Here is a 23,369-nt window from a genome sequence, read left to right as displayed (position 1 = left end):
TTTTACGTAATCTGTTGATCTTTTGTAACAAAACTAGTTATTAGATGCTAACCCGATAAGTCCACTTTCTGTAGATCAAGAAAAACGTGTAGTAATTAATCGCTGGTTGGTCTTTGAAATTATGAAAATTTGGTGAAATTGATTCTATAACCTTTTTTGAAAGACGAAATTTATCGGCTCTTTCACGAATCTCAAATTTTAGCGTTGTTTGCTCAAAATTTCCCTCTGAAAACATTCCTTATTAACGCATTTGATATTGCTTATGAGAATAGTAGTAATAGTAACGACACAATTATTTTGAATATATGTTTGAATATTATTCACCATCATTTTCCATACTATTATGCACTTTTATAAGCTAGTTGAAGCGAAAACACAACAATAAAGATTCATCGGGTTTTGTTCAAAATTTAGATTTGTCGCGTTCTTTACGAAACGGGAACAAGTTAGAAAATTCATTATTTTCATTGATGTTTCATTAGTGTTGATCGAGCTGTTCATCACTATATTATTACCTAAAGCCACTGCAAGAATATAAAATCAAAATTATACAGCAGCTCATAGAATAACTACAAAACTATTATAAGGATGCTTATGACTTCAGTTACTTTTAAAATTGTAGTGCTTATTAACATTTTTACTCACTTCTTGAAAGCACTTGCACAGTGCAGATTTAAATATCCTTCCCCCTCCCTCAACTTTTGAATGGAATGAGTTATCATAGTCGAAAAAAAAATTTCGAAAACGGATCTTGTAACATTTTGTATGAAAGGTATTTCAATTCTCTATACTGTATGATTCGGAGACTGAGAAAATCCAGAGGCAACTGGAAGTGTAGCTAGAGCTAGAAAGTCTACCTCGAAAGAGAAATAGATAGAAATCGCAGTCAACGACAACAGTTGTTAGTGTCAACCACTGTCTTAACAACCACTGTCAAGAAAAAAATAAACTGAAGATATCACACGAAACTTGGATAAAAAGATGCAATTTTGTGTTGAAACAGCATAAAAAGTATTCGTTTCATTAACGAATTTACTTTTTTCTCAAACGGAAATATAATCACCAAAATGTGGCGCAATCTCAAAAATGTTAAAAAGGATTGGGAAAACTACTTTGTTTTTTTCTAGCGAACCAAAAATATTTATTGTTATAAAATACAACTGATTAGACTGATCTATACAAATATACTTCAATCAAACTCGATTCAATAATATACTTATGATTAATTTATTTTATTCATAGAGTTATATACAATTTTATCTACGAATATTATCAAACGTTATTAGTTCTTTTTGAACTATCACTGCCTTTGGTGAAATGAAAAAATGAACTGCAATTTCAGTTGTATACAATTGCATTTCAGAAAATCATATCGTGACCATAACTAGAATGAAAATTTGAGTTTTTTCGAATAATAGTGAAGTTAAATCAATTTTTCATTATTGCATTGTGAATGTGTTATGTTATGTGTTAGTTTTAAATCTGTTTTTCTGTTAACCAGCTGTCGCACCCCTGACACTTGAATAAAAAGTATACTGATTGGAACAAAAATTCCATGAAAGAAACAATCACTTCACCACCATTTTCAGGTACCCCTCGAGGGAAAATCTCATCAATATTATCTTAGAAAAATTTTCCTATCAAATATATTAACTTAGTATAGAGGTACATAGTACATGTATAAGAGCTGATATATAATTCTTTAAGAGATTTTCCGATAGTATCCACACAAAATTGTTAAAATCCAAAATCCTCCTTTAAATAATAAGTAAATTTTTTTGTGAGATCAAATTTTTTTGATAAGTGCACTGACTGGATGTTGAAATTATCGGCAGATAATAATTGATGATGAATTAGCTGATATTTTTTCTAGTCGCGACAAAAATCATTTGAATAAAAATATATTTTTCAATTGAAATAATTCGAAAAAAAAAGTTTCATTTCTGCTGCATTCACACACAGGTCTGAATAAATTCATTTTCACTGAAATACGAGTTTTATATATGTCACATTCACTTGGTGTTAAGGTATATGTTTTCTTGGTTTTTGAAAATGTACATTATATTTTGATAGTCAAATCTGAGAAACTGTCATTTTATGCTTTGCAATTATTTTTAAAGGAAAAATAATTTGAAAAAAAAATTAGTTCTGAGGAGAAAAAAATGATAAATATTCTGATAAGTTTCCGTCGAAAAGAAAACTGTTAATATTTCATTTTTCTAATATGAGGTCCGGTATTCGAAAGACTTCATCAGTTCTTTTTTCTTCAACAAAAATGTCATTTCAGTGAGTGGCAAACAATTATAGTCCAATCAGTGAAGGTAAAATACGGCGGTATCAAATGATTTTGCCACACAGCAAAAACTTCACCTTAGGTTCCACTCACCTTCTACTTCAAACTTGACCCTGTACAGGGGGTTGTTTCCACACTAGGGGTAGATGCCACTCCTTTTCGATGGTTCTACAAAAAATATCGTGAATCAAGAAGCCGACTGACTCTGAGCAACTTTTATTCAGCACAGTTTTTCCTGAAAATTAATATTTTTCGATCAATTCATTAGTGGTTCTGTCGAATTTCTAGAAAATCAATCAACTTTTTCAGAGGACATTTCCTTCAATGACGCATATGACGCAATGTAATATAAATGTTATTGAATTTTGGCCGTGGCTACTTTAGGAAGAATTTCAGCTTGAGGTGAAAGGAACATTTCTGTTATTTTGCAAATATTTTTTGTAAAAACTGTTAATATAAGCATTGACGAATACATATTTTACTATGAAGTTTGAGTTAATCTCTAGTGAGGACAATGTCATGAAAATTTCAAAAATTCCCTTCTGACTTCAATCTCAAATTTTCACAAAATAAAGTTCTCTGAATCGATCAGACTTCTGGAGCATATTTGAAGTATATAAATGACAACTATAAACTGAAATTTCAGATGGGTCTTATGTGTAGATCTTGTATTTTCCATACGGAAAACGGAATTAAATTAAGTTAAATTGAAGGTAAATTCGTATGATTTCTCCTGATGCAGTCTAAAATAAATGCATTCATGTACAATACGATACAATGTATACATCTTTATACAATAATTATCTTGCTTCTTCCAAAGTGGCGTAGAATACACCTGGGCGTATGTCGCCTGTTTTGTGCTTTTTCCACCCCACTTGAAGAAGTAATATTATTATATGCATGTAACAGCAATGGTAGAGAATAAAAAATGCAAACGTAAACAAAAAATAGAAAGAATAATATAAATTTAATGAAAAACTGGTAATATTAGTGATGGTGATAATGCAAAGGAAGAGGTAGCGATCGACGATGCAGGATTTTGAGGTTCGCTGTTCCCTTTAATAATAGTGGTATTCTCTATATGATTTTTATTCGATTTTCTAATAGAAACCTCCATTATTATTTTCCATGTCTGTTTACAATTGCCCGTAGCTTCATCAAGCTTGTTTTTATAATATTGATTTTTTGTTCGTTTCAGTAAATTATTAAGTTTGTTTCTGTATTATTTACATATTCCTTCAGAGTATTTATTCAAAAGTTTTTTTCAGGTTGTCCCTAGTTTTCATAGAAGCTATCAACCCTGCTGTGATCCATAGTTTCAGTTTGCTTATTTTCTTATTTGAACTGAACGTTTCGGGTGCTTCTGTTATATATCATTTGATTTTTGTGTTTCATTGTGTTGTAATATATTTGCCCATTGTTCTTTCTCTGAGAGATATTTTAATTTTCCATACCTAATCTTCTTACATGTATTGATAATATTTTTTGTTTCGAGTGTTGAATAGTGATCTGTCATATCACTACGGATTACAGATGATTCAAAATTAATTTTATTTCGTAGAATTTCCTTTTTTTTTTTCAAGAAAACATAATCTATTTTGATTCTTGAGTTTCTCCCATCGGTTAATTAATATAAGAAACGAAACCATTTCCGGTCATCAGATTTTGGTAAAGGTTTGTGTCCTGGGAAACTGTATCTGATAAATCTATATTTATATCACATAAAAATAATTCCACTGCTTGGCTACTAAAATTCAGAAAATAGGTTTCTAAATCATTCAGGTAAGTTCCTACATCAATAGAAGGATAGCCGGTATGAGGCAGTGACACAAATTTTAACTTCTTCACCCACATTATTCGTTGTGTTATTCTTAGTAAGTTTGTGTCGGTAAGTGGAATAATTTGTGCGTTTGCTGCTGAGGAATTTTTTGTGTAGATTATTGAACCATTGGTTTGATTTGTTTTTGATTCATTGTAATATACTGTATAAGTTGGTATCATGAAATTACTGACTCAATTTTCCACGTTTCCGAGAGCACGGAAACGTGGAAACCATCGTATAAACCAGTATAAACCATCGACAAAACCCCAATCGTTTCTCAGGGTCACCAGGTTCTAGTGTTTGCACTATCCTCAACTTATAAGAGGAACTCTTATGTTTCTTCAGAATTCGTTGAATAGCAGACGATGAAACAACTATTTCTCTAGATAAATCTCTGAAAGAATTATTTGGATTTACCTTAAAGTAGGCTATAACGTCAATTTCTGATCTTCAGATATTACGAAAAAATTTTCGTTCTCTTCTCAAAAACTTTTTTATTATTCCTGAATCGACGATGACGCACAGCAAAAAACGCTGATTAGGTAATTCATGATCGGGGAAACGAATTGTTGCAGTGTTGAAGTGCTCTTACGCAATTTTTCTGGCAAACCAAGTAATATTCTAACATATCACATTTTTCTTAATTGGAAAACGGCATTTCTTAAAATATTCGAACAGTAATTGATGGTTACAATAATTTATGACATTGTCATGATATACTTGAGAATATTTGATAAACAGTATTTCAACAGAGTTTCAAGGCAACTTGATTACCTACTCATAAAATTCTGTTTTATCGAATCAAACACATTTTTTTCCAACCGCATTAATATAACGCTCTAGTATTTTCTGTTGGAGGCATAATGTCATGAGGTAATTCTGGGAATGACCTTTGATATTATGGTTCCAAGTGCCTACTACGAACTGCCTTATGTAGTACTTTTCCTGAGTAGACAAGTAAATATCAAGGGCAGATAGTTGTTGGTTCAGGTTAGTTGTTGGATAGGTGTTTTTTGGTGCAGACCCAGGACAGAGATATCAACCTGCCTAGCGACCTATGCGACTGTCGAAAGTCGATTAAAATGTTCTTGGATAGTCAAGCGGCATTAGAAGCTCTTGGCTCCTACAGAGCAAAGTCTAAGCTGGTTGTCAAAAACGACTCTTTCTAATGGAAAGACTCAACAAATTGACACTGGCTTGGAAGGCAATGAGGCTACTGACTCCCTTGCAAAGGAGTGTGCTGAAAGTAGCTTCATCGGACCAGAACCTGTTATTGGCATTGCTTTAGGTTGTTGCCAAATACAACTGGATGGCAAAAAGATTTGAAGACTTCTGGCAAAATCTCCCAAGATTGGCTCACTCCAAGGCGTTCATTCACCCTTCGAAGCTTAAAACCAAACAGTTGTTGGACTACAGTAAGAATGAACTACGATGTCTTACTTACAGTTCACTGCTATCTGAATCAACATACGCAGAGACTCGGCCTGGCGGAAGACAGTGTATGTCGCCTCTGTTTGGAAAATCATGAAACAGCAGCAGCACTTTTACCATCTGACCTGGAGGATCACTCACCATATAAAGTAATCGGTTTCATCAAAAAGCTGGTTTCATGTGGTCGAATTTAAATAGGCGTGAGCCACACTAAAGCCTTGTGAGTTGCGGTGGAGGTCGAATAGTCCCACTCACTCTTGACCTATTTTCTGTTCTGTTCAAAAACGGCTTCAATGTTTTCATTATAGAAGACATATTTTGATTCACAAAATAAATACGGCTAGTGGAATGGCTTTAAGATGATGGAAATTATAGTTCTGTAAATTAATACCAAATAGCTCAGTGGTGTAGGTGAATGGTACGACATGATGATCACATGATGAGTTTCACGAGTTCAAATCCAAGAGCAATTTTTTCTTTTTGCTGTTAGTAACAAAATATTGTTATTCGTATAATAACCAAAATTGGGTGTTTGAACAATCACGAGATTTTTTTTGCCAAAACAAAGAAATCTTTTTTGCTAGTGAAATAAATAAATATTTTCACATATGTCGCTCATTTTAAACTTTAGGAAGAAAGGTGATATGAGCTTCTACAATTTTTGTAACTTTGGTAACTGCAAACGCCCACAGAATTTGTGAATAAAAATAATTGATATTTTAGATTCTCTCCAGACAAAATCAATGGATCAATATCTACCCAATGGCTATATAACATGATTTTGGAAAAGTGGTCATGGCTACCAAAAGATGAAGTGAAAGATACCATTCTCAAAAGAGGATACTACACCGTCCTAGCACAAAAAGGGATACGAATTGTGGTTCTAAATAACAATGTCTGCTCTACAGATAACTGGTGAGTGTCATGTCGGTTTCCGTAATATTTCAATTCATTCGGTTATAATATTTGATTTATTTTCATTACGAACTTTTGTGCTATATACCTACTTTTTGAAAAGACGTATACATAATCGATCTAATATATTTTATGTTTATTCATTCCCAGTATTGTTTTTGAAGTTATATTGATTTATCAGTTTTTGATAATGTAAAAATGCACTTCATTTAATTTCGAGACATTTCATTTCCATTAACAATATAATAATTGGAATTGTTGATTTTGACAAAATTGGCCCAGTACATTTCGTTAGTAATTTTCTGTAATGTGAAATATTATTCGGATTGACCGAGGCTAATTGTCACAGGTGGATTTTTTTTGTTTATGGTGGTTTATGTAATGCTGCAAATGAGTACAGTGAGTCATAATACTGTGCAAATGATATTTTGTGAGTGCTTGTTAAGTGTAACAACATACCCGTTAGCGGTAAACGAAACGCGGTAATTTGTCATTGGGTGATTAAACGGCAGTATAAAAATGATTTGTATACAATGAAAAGAAAAATTTGAGTTTTCATCGACCTTCTTTGGGTATTTTCACCTTCCGCAATATGAAAAATGACTTCTGTCGAAGAAGTTGAGAAAAGCAGATTTTTTAAACGGTAGGCACTGAAGAATTTCGGGCCAACATCTCCCAGAAAAACATGGAAATTGGAAGAAACTAGCTATAAATATGGTCAATATGTTTGGCTCGACTTACGTATGTGAAACATATTTCTCAAAGAGGCTTTTGAAAAACAAATATCGTTCAAAATTAACGCCTACCTTTAATACACTGGTTCAAGACCGTCTATGTAGTTTCCCACATTATTGTGTTTTATAATTCAGAATTTGATTTGAAAACAAAATAATACATAGGTAGCACCCAATTATTATCAATTTTTTTTCTGGACCTCGTTAAAATTTTACCACAGTATCCGGACCCCACTTAAAACTACTTGCCGACCCCTGCGTTATACAGTTCAACTCACGATAACAAAAACACTTCCTAAATATTTCCAAATGTTACTTATCTATGAAAAAGTTGAAAAAAAACTATTCTGGGAAGATATATGTTACAAAATATTAGGTAATAAAAAAATAATATAAGAGGAAAGTTCAGGAGAACTCACAAAAGAGAAACTACTCATTGAAGGTTCATTTCGAGAAACGGTTGTAGCTGGTTTCTTCAATCACTTCGGACATTGACGAGGAGTTTGGTTAGAGGAACCATTGTGGCAGTTGATACAAAAGCCATTGGTGCATATTTCACAGATCACCAGCGCACCTGAAATTAAAAAAAATATCTGGGTTTATTAACCGTCGTTTACAGGTTTTTGAGTTCGACGTTTCTTCTACAACTGAAGCAAAGATTATTTGCAGCAGTTGTAACTTAGTTCGATTTCGCAAGCGGAAAGTAAGTTTGTTTTTGAAAGATAATGATGTAATATAACATGTCTTCGAATCTTTTTTTGGAAGAATACCAGGTGTTGATGGGAAAAATTTGCAGCACTAGATTGCTTGTAATTGAAACAAATTTGTAAACGCACTTTGAACCGAAATACCAACAAAAAAACAATAATATCAGCATCAATTCATTTTCATACCACCAGTGTGATATGAACTTTTACTTGAGATCGATGAATTCATTTCGTATTTGATGTGATATAGTAATTTAATAATTGGTGAATTGATGCTGAGTTCATTCAGGAAAATTAGAAATAATTGCGGTAATAAATCCTGTTTTCATATTTTTGGTTTCTGTATGAGGAGATGAATAGTTCAAAACCACTAAATTACTAAAACAACTACAAAAGGCTAAGAAATTGTCGCCATCAGAAAAGTTCGTGAATCATATCAACATAGTTGATTTTGTTTTCATTTTACTTGAAAACATTTTTTAATCTATTTTTTGTTTCTCCCATAGTGATAGCATACCTGTTGTATCATTGGCTAAAGTCATCAGAATCATGAGGATACACAGGATGCTGGAGAAGGCGATAACAGCCTCTGTTCCTGATTAAACATCGAGTTATTTTTACTTTAATGATGTTAACAAAACGTCGTGATTCGTTAAAAAAAGTTTATTGAAAAATTCAAGGACTTTTTTATGGATTTGTTCAGAAGTAAGTAACAGGATTATTGGTTTGCAATATATTTCTTGAAATTTCACGACTTTCAAAAATCTACCAACCTAATTCCTTTTCTACATTCATGTCTATTAAAGAGTTTCATTACGAAATTTCAATCGTATTAATTATATACTTATGATGCACTGTTTGGAACCTTTGGTGTAGTAATGAATATTACTACTATTAAAACTGTTTTAATCTTCCTCTTTGAAGATGATCACTTGGTGATCAAAACACGTGTCGAGGTGTTAAAAATAACGTCGAAACACGTGTCGGAGTGTTATAAATAACGATTTGGTGTTGGAAAAAAACTCCGGTAATATTCACGTATTAATTATTCCGAGCTGGTAGCAATAATATTCTTTCACGAACAAATACTGTTCAAATGCAAACGGTTTTTTTAGGTTTCTATACATATATAAACATAATATGGAGAAAATACTAGATTATTAAGTTTTAAGATTCTCCATTCAGGTTTTTGTATCTTTTCGAAAACCATTTCATCAGTGACCAAATATGTTCATCAGTCTATATTTGTCTGAAATTTTTCACCTTTATGTTTTCCAAAATCAATAAATAAATCCTATATGTCTGCTCACCATTCCATTTTAACATTTCTCAATTAGAAACAATACCAATTCAGGACATACTTTGGTCTTCTTTGGAAGCTCCCGTTATATGTCTGTTCAAAATCTGTTTTTCCGTTAATCAGCTGTCGCGAAAATCGATATTTCTTCATTAAAATAAAATGAATGTACCGTTCTTCTTATTGCAAATGTGTAGTTTTCATCAACGGACATAGTTTTCTTCCTGAAGATGGTTTTGGAAAAGATGGTTCGGATGAGTTTGAATTAAAACATCATTCTTCCCGGTAGAAACAAACTGATATATGGAAACTTACATTAGACATGATTGACAGTAACCCAAAGAAGTTTGTATTGTTGTCAAGTCATCTGTCATCATTTCAGTCATTGAAGATCATGTCAAAATGGATTATTCATGGTAAATTTTCGTTATGTGGACACCCGGCGATTTTGAAAAAATTTTTGACTGTACTTACGTATTTCGATGCGTAGATTACGAATCCGAAAGAAAAAAGCGGCGCTCTCCCTTATTTAAAAAGTTACGGCCCTTCAAAGTTCAGAAAAGGGCAACTTTTCAGCCTTCTTTTTCACTAAATAAACTATTTAAAAACACAAGCATTTATTCACTAGGTCACCTTTTCACCTTATTCCTCCTTCTTTAACACTTTTCACTTCAATAATCAACATGTTTCTTATAAAAACTTAATTTAAAAACGAATGCTTCTCCTGGTGACATTATTCTATTTTTAGGTTAGTTACTAGTGACATTTTAGGAAAAAGCGGTTGGTATTTGCTGTCGCCTACTATTTCAAAATCGTAATACACCACCAAAAACCAATTTACGATCTAAAGAATGAAGGTAAAAAACATTTGAATTACTTCAGGGATATGGACTGCATCAGTCGTACCAACCATATCATCAACCTTAAAAACGTAAAATACAGTGATATGTAACCAAAAAGCAGCTCCGTACATTTTTTAATGAAAAGTTGCCCTTTTCTGAACTTTGAAGGGCCGTAACTTTTTAAATAAGGGAGAGCGCCGCTTTTTTCTTTCGGATTCGTAACATACGCATCAAAATACGTAAGTACAGTCAAAATTTTTTTCAAAATCGCCGGGTGTCCACCTCATACCAGCTCATGAACAACTATTGTACCCATTTCGCTTGCAGAAGATGATGGCCCTAGATGCTGGTGATTATGGCCCTCGTAGATTATTTTGTAAACCTTGGTTCAACAAAAACTGTCGCCTCCAAAATTCTCGCCTAACGGCAGTGGTGCAAAAATCCCAGTGCCGAAAACCGAAACAGGTTTGTTAATGCTCGCAACAGCTGCAAACTTAAGATAAGTCGAAGAAGTTGAGAAAGGCAGATTTTTAAAACGGTAGGCACTGAAGAATTTCGGGCCAAACATGTCCTAGAAAAATATCGAAATTGGAAGAAACTAGCTATTAATATGGCCAGTATGTTTGGCTCGACTTACGTAAGTAAAACATCTTTCTCAAAGAAGCTTTTGAAAAACAAATATCGTTCAAGATTAACGGACGCCTACCTAGAATACACTGGCTCAAGACCGTCTATGTAGTTTCCCACATTATTGTGTTCTATAATTCAGAATTTAATTTTAAAATTGCGAGCAAGCCTCCAAATTTCTCGCCTACCGGCAGTGGTGCGAAAATCCCAGTGTCAAAAACCGAAACAACAGGTTTGTTAATGCTCGCAACAGCCGCAAACTTAAGATAAGTGGAAACAAAGAACTTCACATTCAGAGAATTAGGGAAAAGCTGCTTGCCAATCCCGATGGGTCTAGATTCTTCTGGTCGGTAGCTAAAACTGTTAATCAGAACTACAATACAAACTACAAAATCTACAATTCCACCACTTACACAAGTGGATAGTTCAATTGCAATAACAGCCATAGAAAAAGCAAATCTACTAGCTGAACAATTTGCTTCCCCCTCCACAGTCAATTTTCTGAATTATGCACCACCTACTATTCCCACACTAGAATCCTCAGAGCCGAAAATTACTTTTCGGCAGCGTTTTCAGGCAAAATTTGAAACATCTCAATATCAACAAGGCGTCTGGTCTTGATGAAGTGCCGGTCATCGTACTTAAAAAGTGCGTAAATGAACTCACACCAGTATTTTGCAGACTTTTCAACCTGTCCCACAAGAGAGGTATTTCCGTCTTGTTGGAAGACTGCTCGATATTCTCAAAAAGGGCAAAAAACTCTTCCAAATAACTATAGACCAGTCTCTTTGCTATCAGCGATGTCAAAAATCATGGAGAAATGCGAAAACCTCCATATCCTCAAATATTTGGAAGGCTTTAACAACTTGAGCGATCATCAGTATGGCTTTCGGAAACAAAGATCAACAAGTGACCTTCTATCTTATGTCACCCATATTTGGAATAACGCAATCGAGAAACATGGAGAGGCAAGTGCTATTGCGCTTGATATTTTTAAGGCCTTTGAACATGTGTGGCATGAGGGTTTGCTGGACAAACTTCAGTGATATGGCTTGTCGGATCATTTTTGTGTAGAGCTCTTCAGCTTCCTGAAAGAACGTTCCCTGCAAGTGACCGTCGATGGATATCTCTCGAATACTTCCCCATCAACGCTGATGTTCCTCAGGGACCCATATTGTCCCCAACCCTTTTTCATTGTATATCAACAACTTATTGTAGAAGACCAAGAATCCAATATATCACTTTGCTTACGACAGCACACTTGTCTTGTCATTCCATTCGGATATCAGGACATCGGCTACGGAGGTACATCTTTACCGGTTGCAAATCTTAATGAGGATCTAGAATAGATTTTGAATTGGGGTGGAAGTAACCAGGTTCAATTCAATGCTACAAAAACCCAGGCATCCGTTGTCTCCAAGAAGATAAATATCTCCGAACCGGATATAATAAAGTCAGGTCAGACAGTTCCGCTTTCTGCGAGATTGTAGGGGGTTAAAATGGACGCCAATATGTCTTGACATAATCATGTCACTGGAATTACAAAGGCTGCTTCTCAAAAGCCCGGGACAGAACCAGAAAACTGTAAATGCCTCAGCAACGTTTGATGCTTTATAAAGCTCAGATCAGACCTTCTTTGGAGTATTTTTCCCATGTATGGAACTCCGCCTCCTTAAAAAAAATTGTGTAGGATGTACGAAGAAGCAAACGACTTTTCCAGATGTTTAATTTATGGATAAGGCAAGTTCCACAAGAGAAGGATATTTCAATACTAGAAATAGCCATTTATGGGATCAACAAAATCCGTATGGAATGTTTCGAAAAGGCTACCAACAGAAGTTTTCAGTGAATATTTGGGTAGGAATTGTCGATTATCATACCGTTGGACCATGTCTTCTTCCTTCCTGTTTGAATGGACAGAACTACCAAGTTTTTCTTGAACATGTCTTATCCGAGCTACTTGAAGAAGTACCTCTATTGGTTTGTCAAAGAATGTGATTTCAATATGACGAAACACTGGCCCATTTTCAACGAATCGTTCGTCAATTTATCGATGAAACATTCCGAGATCGGTGGATAGGTAGACGTGGTTCCATACATTGGCCTGCATGTTCTCCAGATTTAACGTCCCTGGCCTTTTTTAGGGGATACCTTGAATCCCTCGGGTATTCGACACCCGTAGAACCTGTTAAAGATTCAACGGCAAGAATTTTAGCACCATGTACTTTCATTTAACAACACCTCTTCACTTGTTTTCCTCAAGACTAATAAGGGTGTTATTACTTAATATTGAATTGGACATATTTGATTTTTGGGTTTTCTCATTGAGTTACTTATAGAACAGCAGATGTCTCTGATCACACTTGGATCATAACAGTTCTCCTCTGTTCCACAGTTTTATCATCGACAAACTAACACACTTTTTCAAACTCAATCACATGACAGCTGTCATTGTCAATTGGTTTTTGTCTCTCTGTTTGTTCTTCAACCACATGGCTTTTACTAGTAATCCATAATTTTAAAACAAATAACGATTTTAAGTAAATTCAATAATCTTCTTTGTATCCTGTGAGGAGTCGACCTCTTTTATTTCAATGACTTGTTTTTTGTATTGACATGTTTCAATTGTTTGAATATAATATTCTGTTCGACACGGCCAACCTCACTAACAATAAGTTGTGACTTTTTATATTAATAATTTTTATAGTGTATCACCATCATATAAAATTTGTAGCTTTTCCCTGAAGATGAGAATAAATTTTATCGAAATATTGGAATAACTTGTATATATATATACAAATACAATAGTTTCAATTATTATTATTTCCCAAACACTTCCAATATTCTTCAACGGAAAGGTGTGAAAGTATAATGAGAAAACAAAATGCTTCCAAAAATTTTATTTCATTTTCTGATATTCTGCATAATCAATTAAATTTATACATACTTCCAGTATTATGATTTTCAAATCTACCCTTATTAATCGTGTGTGCACAACGAAAAACACTAATTTAGACATAAGATATTATTTTTTAATTGAATATGATATTCGATATGTTCAGTGAATTTTTTCCAATCATCTTTTATTATTTTTTCAAACCACTCTAACAAAATTATTCAATTTTTCTCGCAGATGAAAGTCAATAAGATTAATGCTTAGTTGTAGGAGTAATTTGGTATTCGTAACAAAGGCAAGGTAGGCGGTAATTAAATACCTGATTTTCCTCATATAACAAAGCAAATTTTATACCTGGTATAATATCCGGAAATTTGTCACAATATAATTTGAGGCAATAGTAACTGAAACATTTTATTTCATATGAATTTATTACATTTCACAATAAATCTAATTCCTTCGGCAGTAGAGTGATAAAATCATAATTGGCGTACATAATTTAGTTGGTTGAAATCGAAAAATGTAGTGCTTTTTTTAAATACTCAATAAAAATATGAACAGCCGCGCTAATAAGAATTATTTTTTCAATTAAACACCTCATTGAATCAGGCATACCTAAGGTGGTTTCAACTTTTCCTTGAAAAAAAAAATTACGTCATGATTCGATCCCAACCAATAGTGCATTTGTTCTTTATTCGCAGATCATGAATTATTAATAAATCCCTTGCGTCTTATTTAGCGTTGTATGTATGTCCGACTCTGATATCTTACCCCCCGTCCGAAAGTTAAGAAGGGGGAGCTATTTACGTTCGCACTGTACTGGGAGACGATGGAAATTTAGAAAAGGGGTAACAATGTCAGTCGAAAAGAAGAAAGAATTCAAATTTATGAAATATGGCTACCTTCATTCAGTTGCTTTCGTACCAGGTGATTTATTTAAATTATTGTAATGAACACCACCCACCAAAAGAATAACACCGGAAATTGAAACCAAGTGTGTTGTACTTAGCTGTTTTGAGGACAAACAGAATGTTTCGTCGGTTTAAACTCTTCAATACATACACACAGTTTTTCTACTCAAAATGGTGATTTCTCACATGGAAATCCTGAGGTTGTTCAGCAGCTGTGCTATTTACGTTTCAAAATCATTACCACTACAAAGATATACAGTACCAAAATAAATAGGCATTTTTTACTACACTATGATTTTTAATATTTTCAATTTCACTCTCAAGTTACCACCAGTATAAACATCATACCTACATGATCACTTTACATTCATCTGTACTCACAAAAATCATTGAATTAAATAAATAATATTTTCAGTTACAAATTCACTTCATGGATATTCTCAAATATTACTGATCAATGAACAAGTTGAGAAAACTTCTTTGGCAAAATACTACAACAGGAATGTTCCGGAGAACTCACACAAAAGAAACTACTCGTTCATAACATTAATTTCGAGAAACGGTTGTAACTGGCTTCTTCGAACTTTTCGGACATTGACGAGGAGTTTGGTTACACATCTCATCAGCAGATCTGAAACAAAAAAATTTTTAATTTCATAGCTGTTTTCCGAGTTTATTAACCGTCGTCTGAAGGTTTCTGAGCTTGAAGTTTTGTCTGACAGCAGCAAAGAATAATAGCAGCAGTTGCAACTTGTTTCGATTTCGCAAGCGGAAAGTTTGTTTTAGAAAGAAAACGGTGTGACACGACAAATAAAAATTTTACATCATTGCTAAAATAAACTACGTGTTGATGAGACTTATTTGTACGGAAAGCTTGTGATTATGGAGTTGAAACGAATTTATGAATACTCTTTGAACCGATCTACCACCGAAAAATGCGATGGAATTAATCTTGAAGCGTGAGATTTTGCACTTGAAGATACCAATTGCTCCATTCACGTTCATACCACCACTTGGATGAGATCGAATTAGTCCATCACAGATTTGATGTGATATAGTAATTTAATAACAAGTGAGTTGATGCGTAGTTCACCAAGACAGATTTTAAATTATTGCGATAGTAAATCCTGTTTCATATTCTTGGTTTATGTGCCACTAAAGAACTATAAACTACCAAAGGTTGAGAAGAGCGTCGACATTAGAGAGAAGTTTGAATCAGATCAACATGGTAAAAATTTGTTTCCATTTCACAGGATTTTTCATTCATTTTTTTTGTTTCTTACATGGTGTGATTATACCTATATAGAGACATCTTCAAATTGAAGTAAGTTCACGATTTTCAAAATTCGGCGGCCTATTTTTTTAAATTTATGTCCATTATAGTTTTTACTTTTGATATTTCAATTAATCTTGAAGTGGTAGCAATGATGTGCTTTCAGGAACAAATACTGTTCAATCTTGAATTATTTTCGTGTTCCTACACGAAACCTATCATTTTTCACCATAATCTGTTCATCAAAGTGAATTTGTTTGAAGTTTTTCACTTATATGTTTCCCAAAATAAATAAATAATTCCAATATGTCCGCTCACGACTCCATTTTTACATTACTCATTCTGGATCCTTCTAAATTATTGTGCATCTTTATCAGTTTGTTTCATTCAGCACTCTGAAATAAAGTTTAATACACAACTCTCAACCATGATATATTTCCATTTGAAATAACTATTGTAAATAACCCTATTCTGGTTCTTTCTTTTGAAATCATCACAGTTTTCAACTTCGTACTCATTTTTCATTTTCATGGTTTTCAAATAACTATTGACTATATTATCCTACTATCCTTTCTTGTAATAGTATGGACAATAATGCAAAAAACAAACATAAATTGGTCATCAATTGTAACGTGAAGATTGATATATTTAAAAATCACACTAGAGTTGAATGACAAATCACACAAGCGAAGTATTATAGAAAATAATATAAACAATCCCTAGTGGATACAATAAGTTTCAAAAATGAGTGAATCAACATAATTCTTGATAATGAAGTCCATTTAGGATCTGTGTCTCAAAATATGTCACGTTAACTAGTTTTTGACCGCTTGATAACTTTTCCACTATATTTCAATTTTGCATTTCTTTTTGAGAATAATGAAGAAAATAAATGTATCTATAAATTCAATTTACAACCCAAAGACGATTGAAAATTGTACCATAATCCTTTCTATAATATAAATTACTTACCTGGATTTGTTCAAAACTTTCATCTTATCTTTTCTTTGTTTTCCGTTTTGCGAGTCTCTCGGTTTCGTTTTGCGAGTCGTAACTTTCCAATTTAAGTACTTCTCTTTATTCTTCTGTTTCTTGCGATGATCCTGAAAAAAAACGTCACGAAATCAAGTTTACAGTTCAAACTCCAATGAAATAGTATTGCCTTTCTTATAACAAACAACACAGTCTGAAATGCAGGTTGTAAAAATGCGAAACGTTTCAAGAAAAGAACTATTATATCACTAGTGTGATAAAAATTTAAAGATTTGAGTGAAATATCTAACTTTTTTCTATAATTTGTGAAAAATTTTCAAAAATAAAAAATTTCATAACAATCTGAATGAAAATCTGTCGTGATCAAAATGAAATATCTATGAAATATCTATGAAATCTATGAAATGAAATATTGACATATTTTCAATATTGTAGTCTAAAATATGAATTATTTTAAATCATGATTGATATAGGTTCTTATTGGAAATAAGGAATATATTGATTTTAATATACATGCTGGAATTAGCCTATACTTAATGAAAAGCTATAATGTATTCAAGTAACCAGATTTATTTTGATTATTTTTTCCCACATATCATCCAAATATTCAGCACTGTTCTGAAGACTCAAATATGTGGTAGTTAGGGAAGCTATACATTATGCTGTAGACGACCCCTCCCGATATAGAAGCCCCAGGCATTCTGCCGAATAAGGTTCTCATGTCCCCCGTTAAAAGAAGAACAATATTTATCCAAATACCCCAGCCAGGCAGGGGTCCACCGTGAAGGGCGGTACTAATGTCTAAGGACATTCATGCCTCCATCCCATGATCAGTCTTGACCCGTTCATCCTTCTGACAAACACCAGTCGAAAGGATAAGGCAGCCAGGCTCCAACCTGGTTAAACCAAGATGGCTGTCGGTCTCGAATATATTAGTATCCGTCTTGACAGTCTAGCTTTCCTTCAATAATCTTCAGCAATGAACTTTTGACAAATACTTTTCTTTCTTTAAATGAATGTCGAATTACTATACACTCTCAAATTCCAGAAACAAACTGTGCATAAGTCACAATAATATTTCACTGTGTCATTTTATGAATATTTATCTCTGTTTCATACTCAACTACTATATATAGATTTAATGAAGAAAAGAGAATTAAAACTTTCTATGTTTTTTACCACTTTTATTTGTAACTAACGTTACTGCAGTTTCGTCCTTTGAGGACATTTTCAAACTTATACATTATTCATAAGTATGAATTTGAAAATTTCCTTATTGGATGAAACTGCAGTAACATTAGTTACAAATAAAAGTGTTAAAAAAACAGAAAGTTTCAATTCTCTTTTCTACATTATGATTTCCTACCACGTCGTAACGGCTACATCTATCAATTTATATATAGATTTGTTATTATATATGTGAATACGACGTAATTCCCAGATTTTTTCAACAATGCAATAGAATACTGCTAATAATCCACACATTGGAAAAGAAAAGTAAGGTCATGAAGTTAAGAGCCTTCAACCTTAATAACATTCAAGGAAATTCTTTTCTTAAGGAATTGTCACCCAAACCTTAGTTCAACAACAATAAAAATTGAAGTTAACCTTACAAAAATTACCGCTAATTGTGTATTTATAACTTTCGCGTTCACTGAAGTATTTTTTCGCTGTAAAAGTTTGGCTCTGTATTCTTGAGTTTCGTGAAATGAAATAATGGGTTGAACTTACCGCGTCTACAGGCATGTAGAAATAAGGTCTGGCAGCGGCACATTTTCCTCTCGTCGACCTTTTCTTAACCATATGATCGTGAAACTCATGAGTTCCGACACCGAATAACCCCATGAAATTAACCTGTTCCATATGTTCAGGATAAATACTTTCAGGCTGAGGAACGATTTCAATGGAATCATCAGAGAGTGACTCTCGCAAATTTCTGAAAAATAAATATATAATTGAGTGAAGGTATATAATTAAAGTGTATTTTATTAGAAATGAATTGTATAATGAAAGTGTATTCTTGAGTGATGGTGTATAATTAATTGATGATTGAGTGAAGCTTCCCTGAAAAGGTTCAAGCTTAGAACAGGGAGTCGATTTTTGAACATCCTTTTATTAAGAAGTTCTTGTATTGGCATAGATATGTGAATGACGTTTTGGTATGTTTCAAAGGTACTAAGAGACAAATTAGATAATCATAGGGATATTAAAAAAAAATCATGAAAACATTAAATACACTACTGAAGTAGAAGCAGACAACTCAATCAATTTCTTGGACTCAACAAACATGATTTTTCAATATAACACAAACCGTCCTATACGGATATTACTATACATTACGATTCTACCCATCCATATCAACATAAAGTAGCAGATTATATTAGTGTGATTCGTAGATTAGTCAATGTTCCTCTTTCAATAGATAAATTCAATAAAGAACTTAATAGCATCAAGCAAATGGCAGTAAACAATGGATTTGAAGCCTAATTAATAAACAAAATACTTTCCAAAAAAGTTTACGCAAAAACGATTCGAGACGTTTTTCCTATTGATATGTTAGATAACTAAATATTATTTGAAACAACTTACTCTTCATTAGAACTCGAGCTTTCTGACTCTGGTCGATCTTCTTGCTCTTCGCTGATTCGAGGTTCTCGGTAAGCTCTCATGCGATTTAACAAGATTTTCTGTAAAAAAATGAATTAGAGATTAGGATACCAGGAAAAATTGTTTTTTAGCAATCATTCACTAAACAAATAATAGTGAAGTACTTCACAGCGATTTGTCTGATGAAAGTTAGCGTTTTTGAAAGATTAAAGTCGACAAGTGACTTCAATAGAGAAGCTGTTGATTGAAAATATTAAATTTTCCTTTATATCCCCTGAGGTGAGGTAATTGACGTAGTTGAAAGTTTATAGTTTTGAAAAATCTATGTATTAGTTCAAAACTACAGTTTTACGTATTATTCTGTTAGGTGGATCATTATATACAGAAAAATAGAAGAAAATAAAATTCACATAATATACCTGTTCCATGCCGATTCTGGTCACTTCCTGAACCGCTTCGACTGCTGCTCTCCGTAGTTCCTCATTCTGAACAAAAAGAAACTTGTTTAAATTGAAAGGGGTATATTTTTAGGACAGAATAATTTTTTGGAAACAAATGTTTCGGCTGTCTACTACTCGATCTTAATACAAAAAAATATGGGAAGTAGGAAGTCAAAACATTTTTTCCCAAAAAGGAACTTGCTTATGAAAAAGTATTTGGAAAAATTGAAGAACTCACCGTTTCATCTTTCTTCAAGATAGCCCACAGATTCTGCAAGAGAGAAAAACTTGGTTATTAAAATATAAAATGGCTCCTAAGGAGCTTTCACACATAATGAACATATGAGAAGTCATATGGACGTCTGAAAAAAGTTATAAAAATGTACAACTCAGTCGGGTGTTAGGCGTTGTCTAACTTGCATGATCAAGATGAGAAATAAAAAGTGCAAATTACCAGACCTACGAAAACGAAAGTCTGTATGTACTGAAAGTAAACAGCTACGATTTTCGTCAATGTGACAGTTCCAGGTTATACAGGAGTTTTGTTAAAACATAAATAGAATGACAGTGTTCATTACATTCAAAACAGACACAATCTGTCATTTACAGGTCTGGAAAAAATATGTTTCATTTTATACAAAAAATTATGGGAAGCTTATAAAGGAAGAAATAAGCAATCAATTTCTAAATGAAATTTGTAAAGAGTCCATTTCGAAATTAATTGCTCTCTTCCTTCCTTTGAAAGTTTTACACAAAAATGTTTTCTTTTAGAAATGCCTCCTAAAAAATTCAATCTAATCAATGATGTATTGATTAATACTCTGTTTTGACAAGTTGAAACAAGATATCGCAACAATGGGTTTTATGAAAAAATAATCATTATTATCAAATTGTTTTTGGCACCCAGTGTGTGAAAAATTTCAGTAATCCTTTGGGAAATTGAATTAATTATTGAATTTATTTTAATGTACATTTCTCGCCTTAGACCCAAATCAATTACCTCTTAGAGGTAATAAATAACAACTTTCCAATTTAAGTATACCTAAATAGGCATATGATATTTTACATTTATGATATTTACCCATGCATTAAAATCGGTTGCAAATTAATCTTAGAATAATAGTAGATTAACAAAAAACGTTTTCGTTGGTACAAAAGGCAGAGAAGTTATTCACATAAAAAATCGAAATTCAGAAAAGCAGATTTACTCAGTGATGAAAAAAGTTGGCGATGCTTTATAAAAAATTGTAAAATGCGTATTACACAAAAGAACAAAATAATTTGTGAAGACACATAGATAGCAGTATTGGGACACACAATGAGAAACAATAATCAATAGAAATACTATAGACACAAAGGAAAGCAAAACATTTCTACTTAGAAAAACACTTCGACCATGGTGTATTTTTTTGTAAGCGGTTACAGACTAACATACGTGAAACTCTGAAATATACAATGTGTTAGCGAAACACGTCTAGAAATAAGAAATGCTTATGACTGTTGGTTAATAATTATCATGGAAAATATAAACTATAATGAAATTTGAGAGTACCCTGATATTTCTTGTTGTATCTCAGTTGAATTGAAAAATAAGTTTCGAGCATATATACAATGTTTAATCTAAGTTTAAGTGTTTCCCCATAATTAATATACGTATCGACACCGGAGCTACCAATATAATTGATCTTATTTCTCTTATAAAATCGCTTTGTAAATGGTTGTTAACATAGGTCAGGGTTTCTCAAAGTGTGCACCCCGCCGCCCTAGAACCTTTACTGGGGCGGCTTGGGCCACGGGTGAGTCCCAAGGTACAACGTTTTACAACATAGATAACTGAGAGTAAAGGTAATACGTCGGTACCTATTACCAAAAATCCTATTAGAGGATTTTTGTTATCATATTATTATATGATAACATCGTTGATTGCAAAATGCAATCCGTTCAGACAGCCACCTAACTACTTTTATTAATTAAAAATCTAGTGTAGTCTTTACGTTAGGGGCGCCGCGATAACCTTCGAATAACATAAGGGAGCCGTGAATCCGAAAAGTTTAAGAAACACTGCCGTAGGGCAATAAATGCATTATTATTTAGTGTCACTATATTTATTCGGTTTTGAAGGCCATCGATTTTTGGAATTTTTTCCAGGAAAAAATTATAAAAATAGTGACACTGAATACCTTGGCCGCGAAAGCCTTAAGCACTCTGCTTCATAATAGTATTATTATTATTATTATATTTTTCGAATATCGTCAAAACAATCCTCTATTAATATACAAATAATGACTTACCTGATGTCGAATAATAGCAGCTTGCAACTGAGCTTGCAACAAGCCGAGAGCATCATTTACTTCCTTAGGGACGTTCATGTTAACAGTATGAAGATGGGTTATAATCAATAAAATAATCTAGTTATTATGTACTGGTAAGACTACAGATCACTACTGTAAAAGAAGTTGTATAAATTCTTAATATATACTCCTATTCAGGTAGTAATATCACTCAAATTATTGAAATATTGAACTTTAGGTACGCCTTCATTTGATTTCCTTTACTTAATATTAATCCCAAAAGTATTAAAGGATATGTGGTTTTGAACTAATCCCAAAATTCATTTACAAATTATTCATAGAACAATGAAGAGTATACGTGAAATATATATTAAAGAAATTACGTTTTGAAAAAAAAAGCAAATTTTTTTGGCGAGATTTGTTTTTGCAAAAAAGTCTTCGGACTTTCTACTTCTCTCTATACTACCATTACATAGAAAATGACGGAGAGATAAAGAAAATAAATTATTATATCATTAGAACCTCTCCACAAAAATGTGTAATTCATGCCCAAAAGTTTCTTTCAAACACAAAATGGAAAAAAAATCCTTCTGAAACAACTGATTTTGAATATATTGTATTTGAACTACTTTGATAATCTAATGGCAAACAGGCTAAATATTCCTGACACTATATGTATCAACTTTCATTTTGTATCCTGTTTTATGATAGCAAAAAGTAGTGAATACTCATTTTGAATACAAAAGAGATTTTATAGTACTTCACCGGATCCAGCCTATTTTTGTATCGCAAACTGGTCGCAAACAAAAGATTTCGGGTAGTTTTCTCACTTGCAGTGGCGTCCGTTTAGATATTCAATCAAAAATACCTGTTGAAATTAATATAACTGATTTTTTACATAATGATAAATAGGTTTGCTTATTTAGGAAGATATCAGGTATGAGCAAAGTCATGGTATCACTTATTTCGAATATAATGCTTCTTTTTGCAATAAAACCCTTAACTTTAGCCCAAACGATTAAGCTCGCAATAATAGGGGGGCATTATCTATCACAATCAGAGAGTTAGAGTCTAACATTTGCTCAAAATATTCTTCAAACACATCGTCGTTCGTGTCCTCACGATAATCGCCAGAATGCGTTGACTCAAACACCAATAAATTGCCCACAACTAAACCATCAATACTTTCAATGCTGGTAATAATCATATCAGCCTTCTAAAAATGCATGATGTGGTCTAGTCATGTTTTTGTCTGGCCACATCTTTACAACGATATATCCTTCGTTAAGG

The 23,369-nt window shown here is 32.9% G+C and overlaps 3 protein-coding genes across 6 annotated transcripts in view; all 3 read right to left on the bottom strand.

Moving 5' to 3' along the window:
• Positions 1-9,550, bottom strand: part of LOC111509833 (uncharacterized) — a 33,839-nt gene extending 24,289 nt beyond the window's left edge. The window contains exons 1-3 of one of the 3 annotated variants that reach the window (XR_012464187.1): positions 9,166-9,550; positions 7,615-7,769; positions 2,387-2,528 (exon numbers count right to left, since the gene is read on the bottom strand). The gene's annotated coding sequence lies outside the window, so the exon portion shown is untranslated. The remainder of the gene's footprint in view (positions 1-2,386; positions 2,529-7,614; positions 7,770-9,165) is intronic. The other 2 variants (XR_012464186.1, XR_012464188.1) reach the window with 2 other exon arrangements.
• Positions 1-23,369, bottom strand: part of LOC141480137 (uncharacterized) — a 288,325-nt gene that overhangs the window by 6,823 nt on the left and 258,133 nt on the right. The window lies entirely within an intron of this gene.
• Positions 14,769-20,454, bottom strand: LOC111509832 (uncharacterized). 2 transcript variants are annotated; one of them, XM_023165666.2, is made up of 7 exons: positions 20,243-20,454; positions 20,027-20,059; positions 19,768-19,833; positions 19,331-19,428; positions 18,473-18,677; positions 16,721-16,851; positions 14,769-15,106 (listed from the first exon to the last, which is right to left on the bottom strand). In XM_023165666.2, exons 3-7 carry the CDS (start codon positions 19,774-19,776, stop codon positions 15,022-15,024), a joined length of 528 nt encoding a protein of 175 aa, XP_023021434.2. In that variant the 5' UTR covers positions 19,777-19,833; positions 20,027-20,059; positions 20,243-20,454; the 3' UTR covers positions 14,769-15,021. The 2 variants fall into 2 exon arrangements, with proteins under 2 accessions (XP_023021434.2, XP_074026077.1); XM_074169976.1 differs by having other exon boundaries at positions 20,248-20,454.

Source organism: Leptinotarsa decemlineata, unplaced genomic scaffold, assembly GCF_025532065.1.
Source record: "Leptinotarsa decemlineata unplaced genomic scaffold, Ldec_3_MD MMD2_P_RNA_scaffold_6, whole genome shotgun sequence".
NCBI lineage: Eukaryota > Metazoa > Arthropoda > Insecta > Coleoptera > Chrysomelidae > Leptinotarsa > Leptinotarsa decemlineata.
This window is presented reverse-complemented; position numbering and strand designations above follow the sequence as displayed.